The sequence below is a fragment of the Mobula hypostoma genome, chromosome 5 (genome assembly GCF_963921235.1).
Source record: "Mobula hypostoma chromosome 5, sMobHyp1.1, whole genome shotgun sequence".
NCBI classification, from domain to species: Eukaryota; Metazoa; Chordata; class Chondrichthyes; order Myliobatiformes; family Myliobatidae; genus Mobula; species Mobula hypostoma.
In genome coordinates this window covers 165,699,653-165,712,439 of record NC_086101.1, presented here as the reverse complement: position 1 = coordinate 165,712,439, position 12,787 = coordinate 165,699,653, and the positions used below count along the sequence as shown (strand labels likewise).

The following is a 12,787-nucleotide window of genomic DNA, read 5'->3' as shown; positions in this document are numbered from 1 at the left end:
TACAACGATATTGATAGGTAGAGGGGCAGGTTGTGTTGAGGAAGCAGAGGCTACAGGACAACTTAGATTAGGAGAATGGGAAAAGTGGCGGCAGATGGAATATAGTGTCAGGAAGTGCATGGTCGTGCACTTTGGCAGAAGGAATAAAATTTTCTAAACGGAGAGAAAATTCAGAAATCAGAGGTACAAAGGGATTTGGGAGTTCTAATACAGGATTCACTAAAGTTAACTTGCAGGTTGAGTTGGTGGTAAAAAAGGCAAATGCAATGTTAGAATTCATTTCAAGAGAACTAGAATATAAAAGTAAGGTATAATGTTGAGGCTTTATAAGGTATCGGTCAGACCGCATTTGAAGCATTGTGAGCAGTTTTGGGCCCCTTATCTAAGATAGGATGCACTGGTATTGGAGAAGGGACAAGTGGAGATTTACAAGAATGATCCCAGGAATGAAAAGGTTAATGTATTAGGAGCATTTGAAGGCTCTGGGCCTCGAAGCCTATCAAATATTGAAAGGTCTAGATAAAGTGAATGTAGAAAGGATGTTTCCTATAGTGGGAGAATCTAGGACTAGAGGGCACAGCCTCAGAATAGAAGGGCTTTAGATGAGGAGGAATCTCTTTAGCCAGATGGTGGTGAATCTGTGGAATTCATTGCTACAGACGGCAGTTAACTCAAGTTATTGGGCATACAGTGAATTCCAAGTAATTGGAATACATTGGGCCTAGTATATTTTGGTGCAATTAAGCAGCTGCCCCAATTAGCTGAAGTTTCATGGAAATAGTTAAAGAGGTATATATAAAGACAAATCACCATTTAACTGAGTAACAATTTATGTCTTTAAATAATGTACAGAATAAATTAGAACACTACTACAGTACCATAAAACTCTGTGTTAGTTCTTAATAGTTATCCACAGAGGAATCCATCTATGTTCTTTTGATTGATTGTAAGTGAACAAAATCAGTGGAAACATCTAGTGCAGATAATGGACTGCCTTCATACAATGCTTTTGAAGATTGTATCCTCCAAATCTTCACTTTCATTGTAACATTCAAGATGATTCTCGATACCTCCACAATTCCTAACTCGTTGAAGTAGTGAAGTTGTTTCATTTTCACTCCCAGCCGTTTTTGGCATCTCCAAGCCTGAATGCTTTAAACTGCGGTGAGCAAAATAGTTCCAAATTGTCTTAATGCTTATTTCTCACTAACTAGCACAGTGGTCCCCAACCTCCCGGCCGCGGACCAATACACTGCCGCGAAGAATGCAGCCGTGGCCAGAATGCACCCAGCACATTTTTAAGAAAAAAGTCAAAATAAACAGGCTAATTAATTAGATGCCGCCTGGCACGCAAATGTCGGCCCAGATCAGAGGCGACGCAATCAGCAATCACCTCTGATCTGGACCGATATTTACATGCCGGGCGGCACCTAATTAATTAGCTTGTTTATTTCAGCTTTTTTCTTAAAGATGTGCTGGGTGCATTCCGGCCACCGCTGCACCCCTGCATGCTTCGCGGCAATGTATCAGTCCGCAGCCCGGTGGTTGGGGACCACTAAACTAGCAGTGACAAAAATCACTGCTTTTTGAACACAAACACACGCAGCTAACACTATTTAAAAACTGATCACTCTCAGCATGGTGTGGTGTCTAACAGCCACATAAGTGACTGCAACGGATGTTAGGTAGAAACTGTTTGGCAAGTCTCCTGCCCCAATTAAGCTATTTTCTTAATTTAGATTCTGTTCTTTAGTCGTCCCAAATAAATGGCTCCCCGATTAACAAGTGGCCCAATTAACAAGAATTTTTAAAGTGGAGTTTTGATAGGATCTTGATTAGTAAGAGCACCAAAGGTTACAGGGAGAAGGCAGAAGAATGGGGTTGAAGGGGTTGATAAATCAACCATGATGGAATGGTATAACAGATTTGATGGGCTAAATGCTCTAATCTGCTCCTATGTCTTCTGTTAATGCTCCATTGTGTTTATCATCAGTTTGAACATTGAATATGAGCACAAGAAATTTATCAAGTTTGTTTCCCTTTTACGCTACTGAAAGTTACAGCACAGACGACACAGTAAATATTGTAACAGTAGCATACAAGCTGTTTACAAAGAATAACCATACTACACTGCCCAATATCCCAACTCTTTCCTAGTGCTCTTTTAAGTTGCCAACAATTCATCATTTGCCACACTTGGCTGGTAACAGATGTGTATAATAGAAAACAATCTAATTTGTAGTATTTCAAAAGCAGATACTCTATAAAATGAAAAGCTGGGCACAGAAATCAGATTTTATTTTAGCGAGTATTTAGATTATCATTTCTGTGCAATTTGATAAAGAAAAAATCAGCGACATCCAATTTCCAGCTATTGGTCCATGTGATTTTACTTTAAGAGCATATACATCATAAAATAAAACAACAGTCTCTATCTCTACTAACTTCTAGTGAGTTCAAGGCCATCATGCACTGGATGATTTTTTTTCCCCTCTCTACCCCTCTTTAATCCCTTGAAATTTAAGAACCTTATCTGGTCATCCCTCATAGGAAATCATTAATGGCTTTGAGTGTGGAAAATTACGTCTCACAAATTTGGCTGAGTTTTTTTTTAATTGAAGAGGTGACCAATAGGATTTACAAGGGCAAGTGGTGGCCATCACATGTAAAGTTTTTGACAAGGTCCTACATGGTAGGTTAGAAATTGGATGCAAAATTGACTTGGTGGGTAGGAATCAGAGAGTGGTAATGGAGGTTTGGTTTTCAGATTGGAAGGCTGTGACCAGTGGTAAGCTACAAGAATCACTGCTAAGTCCTTTGTTGTTCCTTGCATGTATTGATGATTTGGATGAGATGACATGACAAGTAGATGACAGAAACTGGTAAAATAGACTATGAAAGATATACTGTAGATCAACTAGCAGGGAAGGGGAGGTGGAATTTAACTCAGACGAGTGCAAAGAGATGCATTATGCAAGTTAAACTAGGCCAAGATGTGCATAGTGAATGGTCGGGCCCCAGAGATTGTAGTTGAACTGAAAGACCTTGGGATTCAATTACAGAGCTCCCCTGAAAATGGCAACACGGACAGGCATGGTGGTAGTGAGGAAGATACATAACAGGCTCACCTTCATCAGCTAAATCACCGAGTGTAAGAGTTGGGACATCTGTGACAGTTGTACAAAATGCTTATTAAGCTGCACTTGGGAGTATTGTGTGCAGTTCTGGTTGTACACTATAGGAGGGATGTGATTAAGCTAGAGAGGGTGCAGAAAAGATTCACAAGATGTTACCTGGCTTAGAGGGCATGTATTGTCAGAACAAATTGGATAGGCTGAGTATATTTTCTCTGGAGGCTGCCAGGTGACATGATAGAAGTATATAAAATTATGAGAGAAATATAGTAGATAGAGTAGACATGTGGAGTCCGTTTCCATGACAAGGAGATGTAAAACTAGACGGAAAAAACTCTTCTGTGTAGTCAACTCTATGACTATTAAGTTTTTCCTTCTACATAGTCGATTTTAACACAATCAGACAAAAATAGTTTATCCATCATCAATTCTAATATTAGTTATCTGACCAATCCATCACAAGACCTTGTATTTTATATAGATTTTACAAGTATTAAACATCAGATATTTCAATCACCCCAATCCTCATTCTTAACTATTCAAAATATTTATAGCAAGTACATCAAACTCATTCTGATTGAAGATCACTGCCCTGAATTATTAACACTACTTCCTTCTTCACAGATGCTCCCCGAACTGTCAAGTTTCCCAACATTTTCTAATGCAAATAGCCACACATGACTTGCCACTCAAAAAAGGCATGCTGCTTCCTCTAATTCATACCTTTCAAATAGCATTTAATATCATCCCAATAAAACAAAAAATCTGCCGTCAAAATCAAGCTGCCCCACTCTTCTTCTCAACATTGGTACCATATTAGCTTTTCTCACATCCTCCAACACCCAAGGAAAACTGGAACACAGTAGAAAATTATACAAAAATATCCACTAAGTCCTCTTGAAAATACCCCTTGCTAATGCTTCAGCTCCCTTAACATCCAGACTCTGATACATGTTCTCAGGAATTCACCATAATAAATCTACTGCTCTGATCTAACCTCCCTCACAACCCCTCATCTTAAAATTCATCATCCTTTCGAGGGCTGTACTTTTCATTGAGGTACAGTAGTTTTAAAAAAATACAAGATATAGACTGAACAAAACTTACTTCCTGCCATGATTACTGGGTAGAGCCAGTGAAAAGTTAGGGCACATATTACTGAAGGGCCACACCCGTGGTGATTGTGGAGCAACGACTCCTGCCAGGATGGTACCAGAAAGGCTGCAAATAAATAAATGTATTTTTTAAAATTAGATAAATTACTTGCATTTGTTTACACATTTTAAAAAAACATTGAAACCGCTACAGAGCTCCCAAAAAGTTAAGAGATTTTGATAGAGTAGACATTATGAGAACGTACCCCTTTGTCCTGAAGGGTATTTCCAGGACCCATCAATATTAAGGAAGAAAACCAAAAGGAAATTCAGAAACAAAAGTCTTTAGTTGGAAAGTAATGGGAATTAACCAGCATCTTGCTGTCCTTCCAATGAAGGTTATACTTGCATACAAAGGAGAGAACAAACCGGCATGCTAACAAAACAAAATGAAGGAATGTAAAAAGGAAGTTAAAACTCCTACATGGAATGATTTGACTGAATGGCTTATTTTGGTCCTGAACGTTCAACTTCTACACAAATTAGAATTAAATGCAACTGCTTTAATCAGAAGTGCTTTTAGACTGGCAGAGAATCACACCAGCTAGATTCTTTTTCATAAATCAGAATATTGCTACTATAAATGTGACAGGGAACAACTCAGATCAAGCAGAAGCTGACTAAATAATCAGTTATTTCTCTCAATGCTGAGTTCTAAGGCACACCGACAGTAGCCAAACAAAATGAGGCACTATTTTCAAAACTGTCCAGGCAATACATGCACTCTCAAAATGAGTCATACTTTATTCGAAATAAAGATCGTCCAAATAACTGAACAGAAGTTTGAGCATTTTGCTCACCAACATACTGCGAATTTCAAGCAACACACACAAAATGCTAGAGGAACTCGGCAGGCTAGGCAGCATCTATGGAAAAAAAGTACAGTCGACGTTTCAGGCCAAGACATTGACTGTACTTTTTTCAATAGATGCTGCCTGGCCTGCGAAGTTCCTTCAGTATTGTGTGTGCTGCTTGGACTTCCAGCATCTGCAGATTCTCTCTCTTTTGCAAATTTCAATGTTGATTACCTACAGGATTTGCAGTTTCCAATATAAGTTAATGTCACTGCCCTAAAGTAATTAAACTCAGGTGGCTTTCCTAACTATTTCACAAGTAAAATACAGACGAAGTAATAAAATACGATAAGGGAATTAAAATATGTGCACCGGCTATTAAAATATGAGAAGATCCATCAGTGGAATCCTGCCGCACTCACGTTGCATTCCTGAAGTTATGAGCATTGATAAACTGTTGCTGTGAAAAGAGGGCAGGAGAAAAGGGTGGACGACCCAGATTGGAATTAGGGAACATGCTCTCCTTTACTTGAAGTGAACATTTAATTCTTCACCTAGAAAACAAAAGAATAAAACTGCTGAATTCATCATTAATCAAATATTATGCCAAAAAAAGCAAATAAAGGGGATAGAAATGAAAACAAAACAAATTAAAATCACAAGGCAGTAACCCTTAGTTAGGCTCTACTCACTTTACACTTACCGTGTGGCTAAGTACAGCTCCATGCCATATTTAAGTTTGCTGATGACATTATTGCTGTGGCCAAATCAAGGGTGGTGACGAATTGGCATATGGAGGGAGACTGAAACTCTGGTTGACTGGTACCACAATAACCACATCTGATCCAACATCAGCAAAAACCAAACAACCAATTATCGACTCCAGGAGGAAGAGGTCAAAGAGCCAGTTCTCATTGGGGGAAATGGAGGTAAAGAGGGTCAGTAACTTTAAAGTACTTGAACATTTAGATATCAGAGGGTCTGTCCTGGGTCTTGCACGTAAGTGTTACCACAAAACACAGCAGTCCCTCTACTTGCCTAGAAGTTTGCAAAAATAGATGCACAGTGGAGGGTATCCTACCTAGTTGCGTCACGACCTAGTAAGGAAACACCAACACCCAGGAATGAAAAAGGCTACAAAAGTGATGAACACAGCCAGTCCATCACAGGCAAAGCCCTCACCACCAATGAATACATTTTCATGGAGCACGACCACAAGAAAGCAGCATCCATCAAAGACCCCACCAGCCAGGCCATGCCCTGTTCTCGCTACTACCACCGGGTAGGAGACGTAGAAGCCTTAGGACCTACACCACCAAGTTCAGGAACAGTTATTACCCTAAACCATCAGATTCCTGTAAAGAGTGGATAACTTCAATCACCACTACTTTGAACTGATTCTACAATCTACAAACTCACTTAAAGACTTTTTACATTTCATGTTCTCTGTTTTTTTATTTGCAGTTTTTTCTTCTTTTGCACACAGCTTGTTTGTCCGTCTTTGCCGTTTGTGCATGGTTTTCGTAAAATTCTGTTGTAATTCTTTGTATTAACAAAGATCGGAACTTTGTGAGAATATGGTATTTAGTAGGAATTCAAAATAAAACTGATTTCAGAAATCTGAATAAGTAGTACTTGGTCAGAAATGTCAAGAGTGTTTGGGAATTAAAACACAATATAAAGATTTCAAGGAGAAAGATTGCAGTCTGGGAGCAGACAGAACATTGTTTCCCCAGGCAAGACAAAAACCTGGATCACAAACCAGATGTATGGTTAAGAACAGAATAAGAAACACAAGCAGGATTAATCTCTTTGCATTTGTTTCTTCATTATGATCATAACTGATCTTTTACCACACTGCCAATTTCCTAGACAAATCCTACATCCTTTGATTCTCAGTCCAAAACTTTGTATTGAAATTTGAAATAAGGGCTACCTAAAATGACTACTCACTAATCTCAGCTTGACTTTGAGTTACAAACGAAAACCTACTGGAGCTGACAAAAGCCAAGACAGGGATGGCTTCAGTTTTGTAAACCGCTAAATTTGATTTACAAGAGATTTAGATCAATAAATTTTCTAAGGGCAAGAAACAGGGGTCAGCAGTAAACTAATGGCACAGAAACAAAGCAATGGTAAATGGAGAGATTAATAATGATTTGGGGAAAAATGAATTGAACAGATTTCCAAGACAGAACATTAGAGCAAGCTAGAAGCTCATTTCAATCAGGCAGCATTGGTGGGGCCCAAATACCATCACAGGCTCTGGCAACAAAGTATCTCCACCGGATGAGTTCAATGCCTTTTATGCCCGTTTTGAGAAGGCAAACAAGGCTCCAACAAGGCACATCCCCTCATCTCCTGTTGGCTCTGCCCTTTCATCTCAGTAGCAAAAGTCCAACCTACCTACACAAAGATAAACTCACAGAAAGCATTCAGTCCAAATGAAGTCCTAGTACAGGTTCTGAAATAAGTGCAATCAGCTGGCCATCACCTTTACTGATATCTTCCAACCTCTCACTTCAACAATCTAATTTCCCATGTGCTTCAATGAAACCTCTATTACTCCAGTCCTCGGGAAGCATCAAGTGTCCTGTACCAACCAGTAGCTCTAACATCAGCATAACGTGGTCTGAGAGATTGATAATGACCCACATCAGTGCCAGACAATGTAGACCCCTTGCACTATTTATGGAAGAAAAATAAGTCACAGAAGTTGCCATCTTCCTTGCACTACATTCACCTTTGGGTTACCTTAACAATATGAACACAAATGTCAGGATCCATTGAATACAACTCAGCTTCAACATCATAATACCAAATAAGCTCATCTCTAAACTCTTGCACTTTGGGGTCCCCTACCTGCAACTGGCTTTAGACATCCTGACCAGCAGACATCAGTCACTAAGAATTGATCATAACATTTTATCCACTCTGACTCTCAACACTGATACACCTCACCTTTGCATGCTCAGTCCCCATTCTACTTCCTGTGTACCCATCACTCCATGGCTAGATACAGGGCCAACTCTATCTATAAGTTCATCAATAATATCACTGTCATAGGCCTAATCAACAGTGATAAGATGGCATACAGGAAAGAGATTGTGAAGCTTGTATCATTATGTCCAAATAACACAAGGCTCTTAACACCAGCAGGATGAAAGTGTGAATATAACCCTATCTATCCTCATCAATAAAGCTGTAATGATGGTTGGCAGCTTCAAATTCTTTGGCATCCACACACACAAAGAATATATATAAGATCTAGGAACTTACAAGTCCAGAGAACCACACTCGAGAACAACTTATCAGACTACTGAATCTATCACTACTTTTATATCCCTTTTACAATGGTGCTGCCACATTTTCAGACTCCTAATTCTACCTCAGTTATTAAATCTATTATTGTCACTTTGACATTTATTTTGCATCACAACCTTTGCACGACTGTATGGTTTTGCACACATCAGTGCATTTATTACTACCATAAATACTATTTACTCAGTGAGCCTCACACAAGCAAAGAATTTCAGTGCATCCAGTGTATGTGGCAATAGACTAAACAATCTGAACCTGGTTAGTTGAAATGGTGTATGAAATTTCCAGTGTCTTGCATAAAAGACAAAAGTTTTCATTTTAAATATAAAATATAGAGGTTGCTTCCCCTCATGGAAAAAATCAAGAACCATGACAGATTTTTTTTTTAATTCTCCATTTAAGACAGGAGATGAAAAGGAATTTCTTCTTGCAAAGTCATGAACCTTAGGAATTCTCTATTACAGAGTGTTGTGGAGCTTGAGCCACATTCAAGATACAAATCTGGTTTATAGGGAAATTGAGGGTTATGGGGGGAAATAGACAAGGAAATGGAACCACCAGAAAGCTAGATCAGCAATGATCTTTTTGAAGGGCACAGCAGACTCAAGTGGAATATCACTTCCCCTATTTATGTTCTTAAGGACACCTTGTCCTGGATATTGGCAAGAATCTAAAATGTCAAGGATTATTCAATCATGCTTCTGAGGTGCTTCCTGAGTGACAGAAAGGCATCATGGAGTCATGGAGACAAAAGACCCATCAGAAAACAGCTAGCTATTGATCTGAAGCTTCATTAAAAGTTTAATATTAGAGTTTATATTGCTGACTTCAACAAGGTATTAAAGGAGGTATAATTTGGAGACCAAGATTTATTGCATATTCTACAGTAATTCAATTGCTTTGTTCGTCATTTATGATCTGTCATTAGCACAGGCACCGGTATCAAGAGAATGCACATTATGAACAGTTGGGGTGTCATGAGAATCCAGGACGCTGCAAATGACTTCTCAAAGACACCATGAAAAGCACAATGGCTAGCAGTTCGTGATTAACTTATACAGTAGCATAGCGGTTAGCACAGCACTATTACAGCTCGCAGCATCCTGGAGTTCAGAGTTCAATTCTGGCGCCGTTCTATAAGGAATCTCTGTACGTCCTCCCCGTGGAACGTGTAGGTTTTCTCCAGGTACTTTGGTTTCCTCCCATCAGAGTTTAACTGGCCATTGTAAATTGTCCCGTGATTAGGTTAGAGTTAAACAGGTTTGTCAGTGGTTGCTGGGGCCGCATGACTCACAGAGCCAGAAGGGCCTACTCCGTGCAGTATCTCCAAAATAAATAAAGTAAAACTTGCTGTCCTGAAACTAGGACAATCAAAGGTGTGCATTTTACAGCACTTTGATCAAAAGGTAGAAAAAAGTCAATTACACTGCATAAGTGATGGATATCAGTAAATCTTTATGGTTATTTGGTGTCAGAAAATTTTTTTTGGAAAAAAGTAATTTAACATTCTTGATAGCCACAACGGGATTAAAATTTTAATTATTTTTCACGGTCTTTTGGAGTGGAGATGGGCTTGCTTTGGCTCCAGTTATGAGAGCTGATGAAGGCAATGTGTTCTGTAGACTGTTACACGAGGTATTGAACAAGATGGGAAAACAGCTTGGGAAGTGTCGCATTCTTCCTGATGTATGTAACCAAGGGTGCTCACTCCCATTTTGAATGCTCCTATTGAGTACCCTGAGCAACAAATTCTTCATGTTCTGTCTTAAATGAAGAACTCCTTTTTCTACATCTTGTGGTTCTAAATTCTTCCAAGAGGATAAGCTTCTTCTCAGCATTTTATTTTTTTTTTAAATCTTAATGAAAATAGAAAAGAGCCTTCCTATGGAAATTCCTCTAGTTTCTGGTGATGTTATTCATGGAGAATATTCGTCAATCTTTTCTTCTATCCACCTGGTATTTCCTTGCCACGAAAACGCTCAATTTTGGGACTCTAGTGTCAGTTAAAGTGCCTGCCCATCAGAACCACGTTAAGACATTATTATTCTATGGCACAACCTAGCAAGTACACACTATTTTCAATTCACTCCCCAAAAAAAGTTGGTAACTTGTCAGCACCAGCAAAGTTAAATAACCAGTGATGAAATTGAAAACATTTAATTTAAAGCTAAGACTTGCAACATGCCAGAGATCTGGTGAAAACCAAGTAAATGCTGCAAAAAAAAACTTACCAAGATCTTTGCATGATAGACACAAGGCAAATACCCTTCCTTATAAAAGGAAACACTAAACCAGACCTTGTCGTTCCAGTCCACATACCTGCAATATGTCCTAACTTCTTCTCATGCTCAAACTCACCTGGTTCAGTATAGGTTCAATTAGGCTGGGCTAAACCATCTACAGACAAGAGCAAGAGCACTGACGGTCCCTGGCAACAGAGTGAGTCATCCCTGCCCCTGAAATTGACTTGCAAGCTGTGATAACCATCAGAGAAAAAAGGAAAGGCAAGATAAACTACAAGGTTCAATTCTAAAATGTAACAGAAAGATTGGGAGATCATTGTGCATAAGTTATTAAAACGGCAGGGCAGGTTCAAAAGGGATGCTGGGCTATGTATAGAGCCTTGAAGTCAAAGAACACGGACATCAAGATGCACTTTTATAAAATGCTGAACTAGTCATATTGGAGTATCATATCCAATTCTGGGCATAGAATTGGGAGAGATTTGCAAACCTTAGGGAGGATGCACAAGAAGCTTACCAAAACAATTCCTGTAAGGAAGGATTTTGGTTATATAGAATGGAATATCTGGAATTGTTGGCTCTCATTTTTAAAAATCATGAAGTTTTGTGAGAGAGGGTAGTGGCAGCAGATTCATTCTAAAGGAAACAGAATACACAATAAAGGAAACAAAATATTGGGCTACAGGCAACTCAGAGGCGAATGGAACCAGATGGTTTCAAACAGCCTTCTGGTATACTGTTATCCTTTTGTGATTGTGTAAAATTTTTATGTCATTCCACCAGTCTGCTACATCAGGTTCATCACACTGCCAAAATTTTCATTATCTGCAAAATTTGAAACAGTACTCCATACACACAAAAGAAGTACCTAGACAACACTCCAGGAATACCTTCCTCCAACCCAGATCACTTCATCACAACTTTGATTCCTGCTTGAAAGATTTCACATCCCTTTACACCAAAAAAAAATCCCTTACATTAAAACAAATGCTCCCAACTGGAGAATGATTATCAGAAATCTCAACAAATCTTGCTATCTCCTCGGAGATATTGTTTGCCAATATCTTTTACAGTACTGTCATTCTAAAACTGATTTCTCAATTGTCTTACAAGCACATCATGACATCCTGAAATTTAAGCATAGATAATTAATCGTTTCTAATAATGAGAACAACCCCTTGTCATCTACCTGCAGTGTATGGAATCCAGCCTGCTAAATGGGTCATAACCTGGTCCATGGAATGGTCAGCCGTCTACAATTTTTCTGATACCTTTGTATCCCAGTCTACTCAATACTTGCTACAAACAGGGAGCAACACAATCGTAGCAGAGCCCGGTGAGTCACTGAAATGAAATCCACCACCTCCTTATTTTAATCATAAAAGATACTTTCGTTTAATCGTGGAAGGGCGTCAGTTTCATAATTGACTAAAGGACGTGCATCTCAAAGCCTCGGTCTATTTCTCCCCATTGATGTTACTCATCCTGTTAAATATTTTATATTGTATTAAACTTCAGATTCCCACCTGAATAATGCTGTACATGTCTCTCGCTCTCGTTTGGTTTTAAAGGGCCATTTGCCATGTTATAAGAATAGCAGCTATTGTCGCCTTCCGTGAACACAGTGGGTGCAAATAGGGACAGTTTCACCTCAGAAAACTACCATGTTTAACAACTTTATCAGTGAGGAGCGGCGGGTCCACAGGGCTGAGGTCGGCCCGCGCCTTCCTCCTTCCACCTCCAGCGAGTTCTCAACACAGCCCAGCCCCTCACCTCACAGATATCGGCTACTAACAGGTGCCGCGGGCTTCGTCCATTTTGTTTCTGTCGGACGGAGCCGGTGACTTTTAAAACAAAATCCTAGTTTTTAAAAAACTTCCCATTTCTTTTTTAAAAAAAGCCTCGCGAGCTCACGGTGCCCGGCGGCTGGAAACGAGGCCGCGCAACCTCTGGCTCCCCGCCGAGGCGAGCCCACGGATGTCACTTTACGCCCCAACTTGTTCCTTACCGACTGACGCGTTCTTATTGAATCACTCGGCGGCCTTCTGCCTTCGTCCCTCTCCACGGATTCATCTTTTCTTTACGTCAGAGCCATCCAACTCTTTCAGCCTCTCTACTTCCGTGTCAGAGGTTAAATCGTC

General features: G+C 39.6%; 1 protein-coding gene across 3 annotated transcripts in view; it reads right to left on the bottom strand.

Annotated features, from left to right (window-relative positions):
* The window catches only part of tent2 (terminal nucleotidyltransferase 2), a 63,326-nt gene extending 50,553 nt beyond the window's left edge, over positions 1-12,773 (bottom strand). For 2 of the 3 annotated variants that reach the window (XR_010018090.1, XM_063049330.1), the window contains exons 1-3: positions 12,655-12,773; positions 5,505-5,636; positions 4,242-4,355 (exon numbers count right to left, since the gene is read on the bottom strand). Coding sequence is in view for 1 of the 3 variants with exons in the window: in XM_063049330.1 (XP_062905400.1) it covers positions 4,242-4,355; positions 5,505-5,599 (209 nt within the window). In the remaining 2 variants the exon portion in view is untranslated. Of the gene's footprint in view, positions 1-4,241; positions 4,356-5,454; positions 5,637-12,654 lie in introns of those variants that run through there. The other variant, XR_010018091.1, reaches the window with a different exon arrangement.
* Positions 12,774-12,787: the final 14 nt, after the last annotated feature.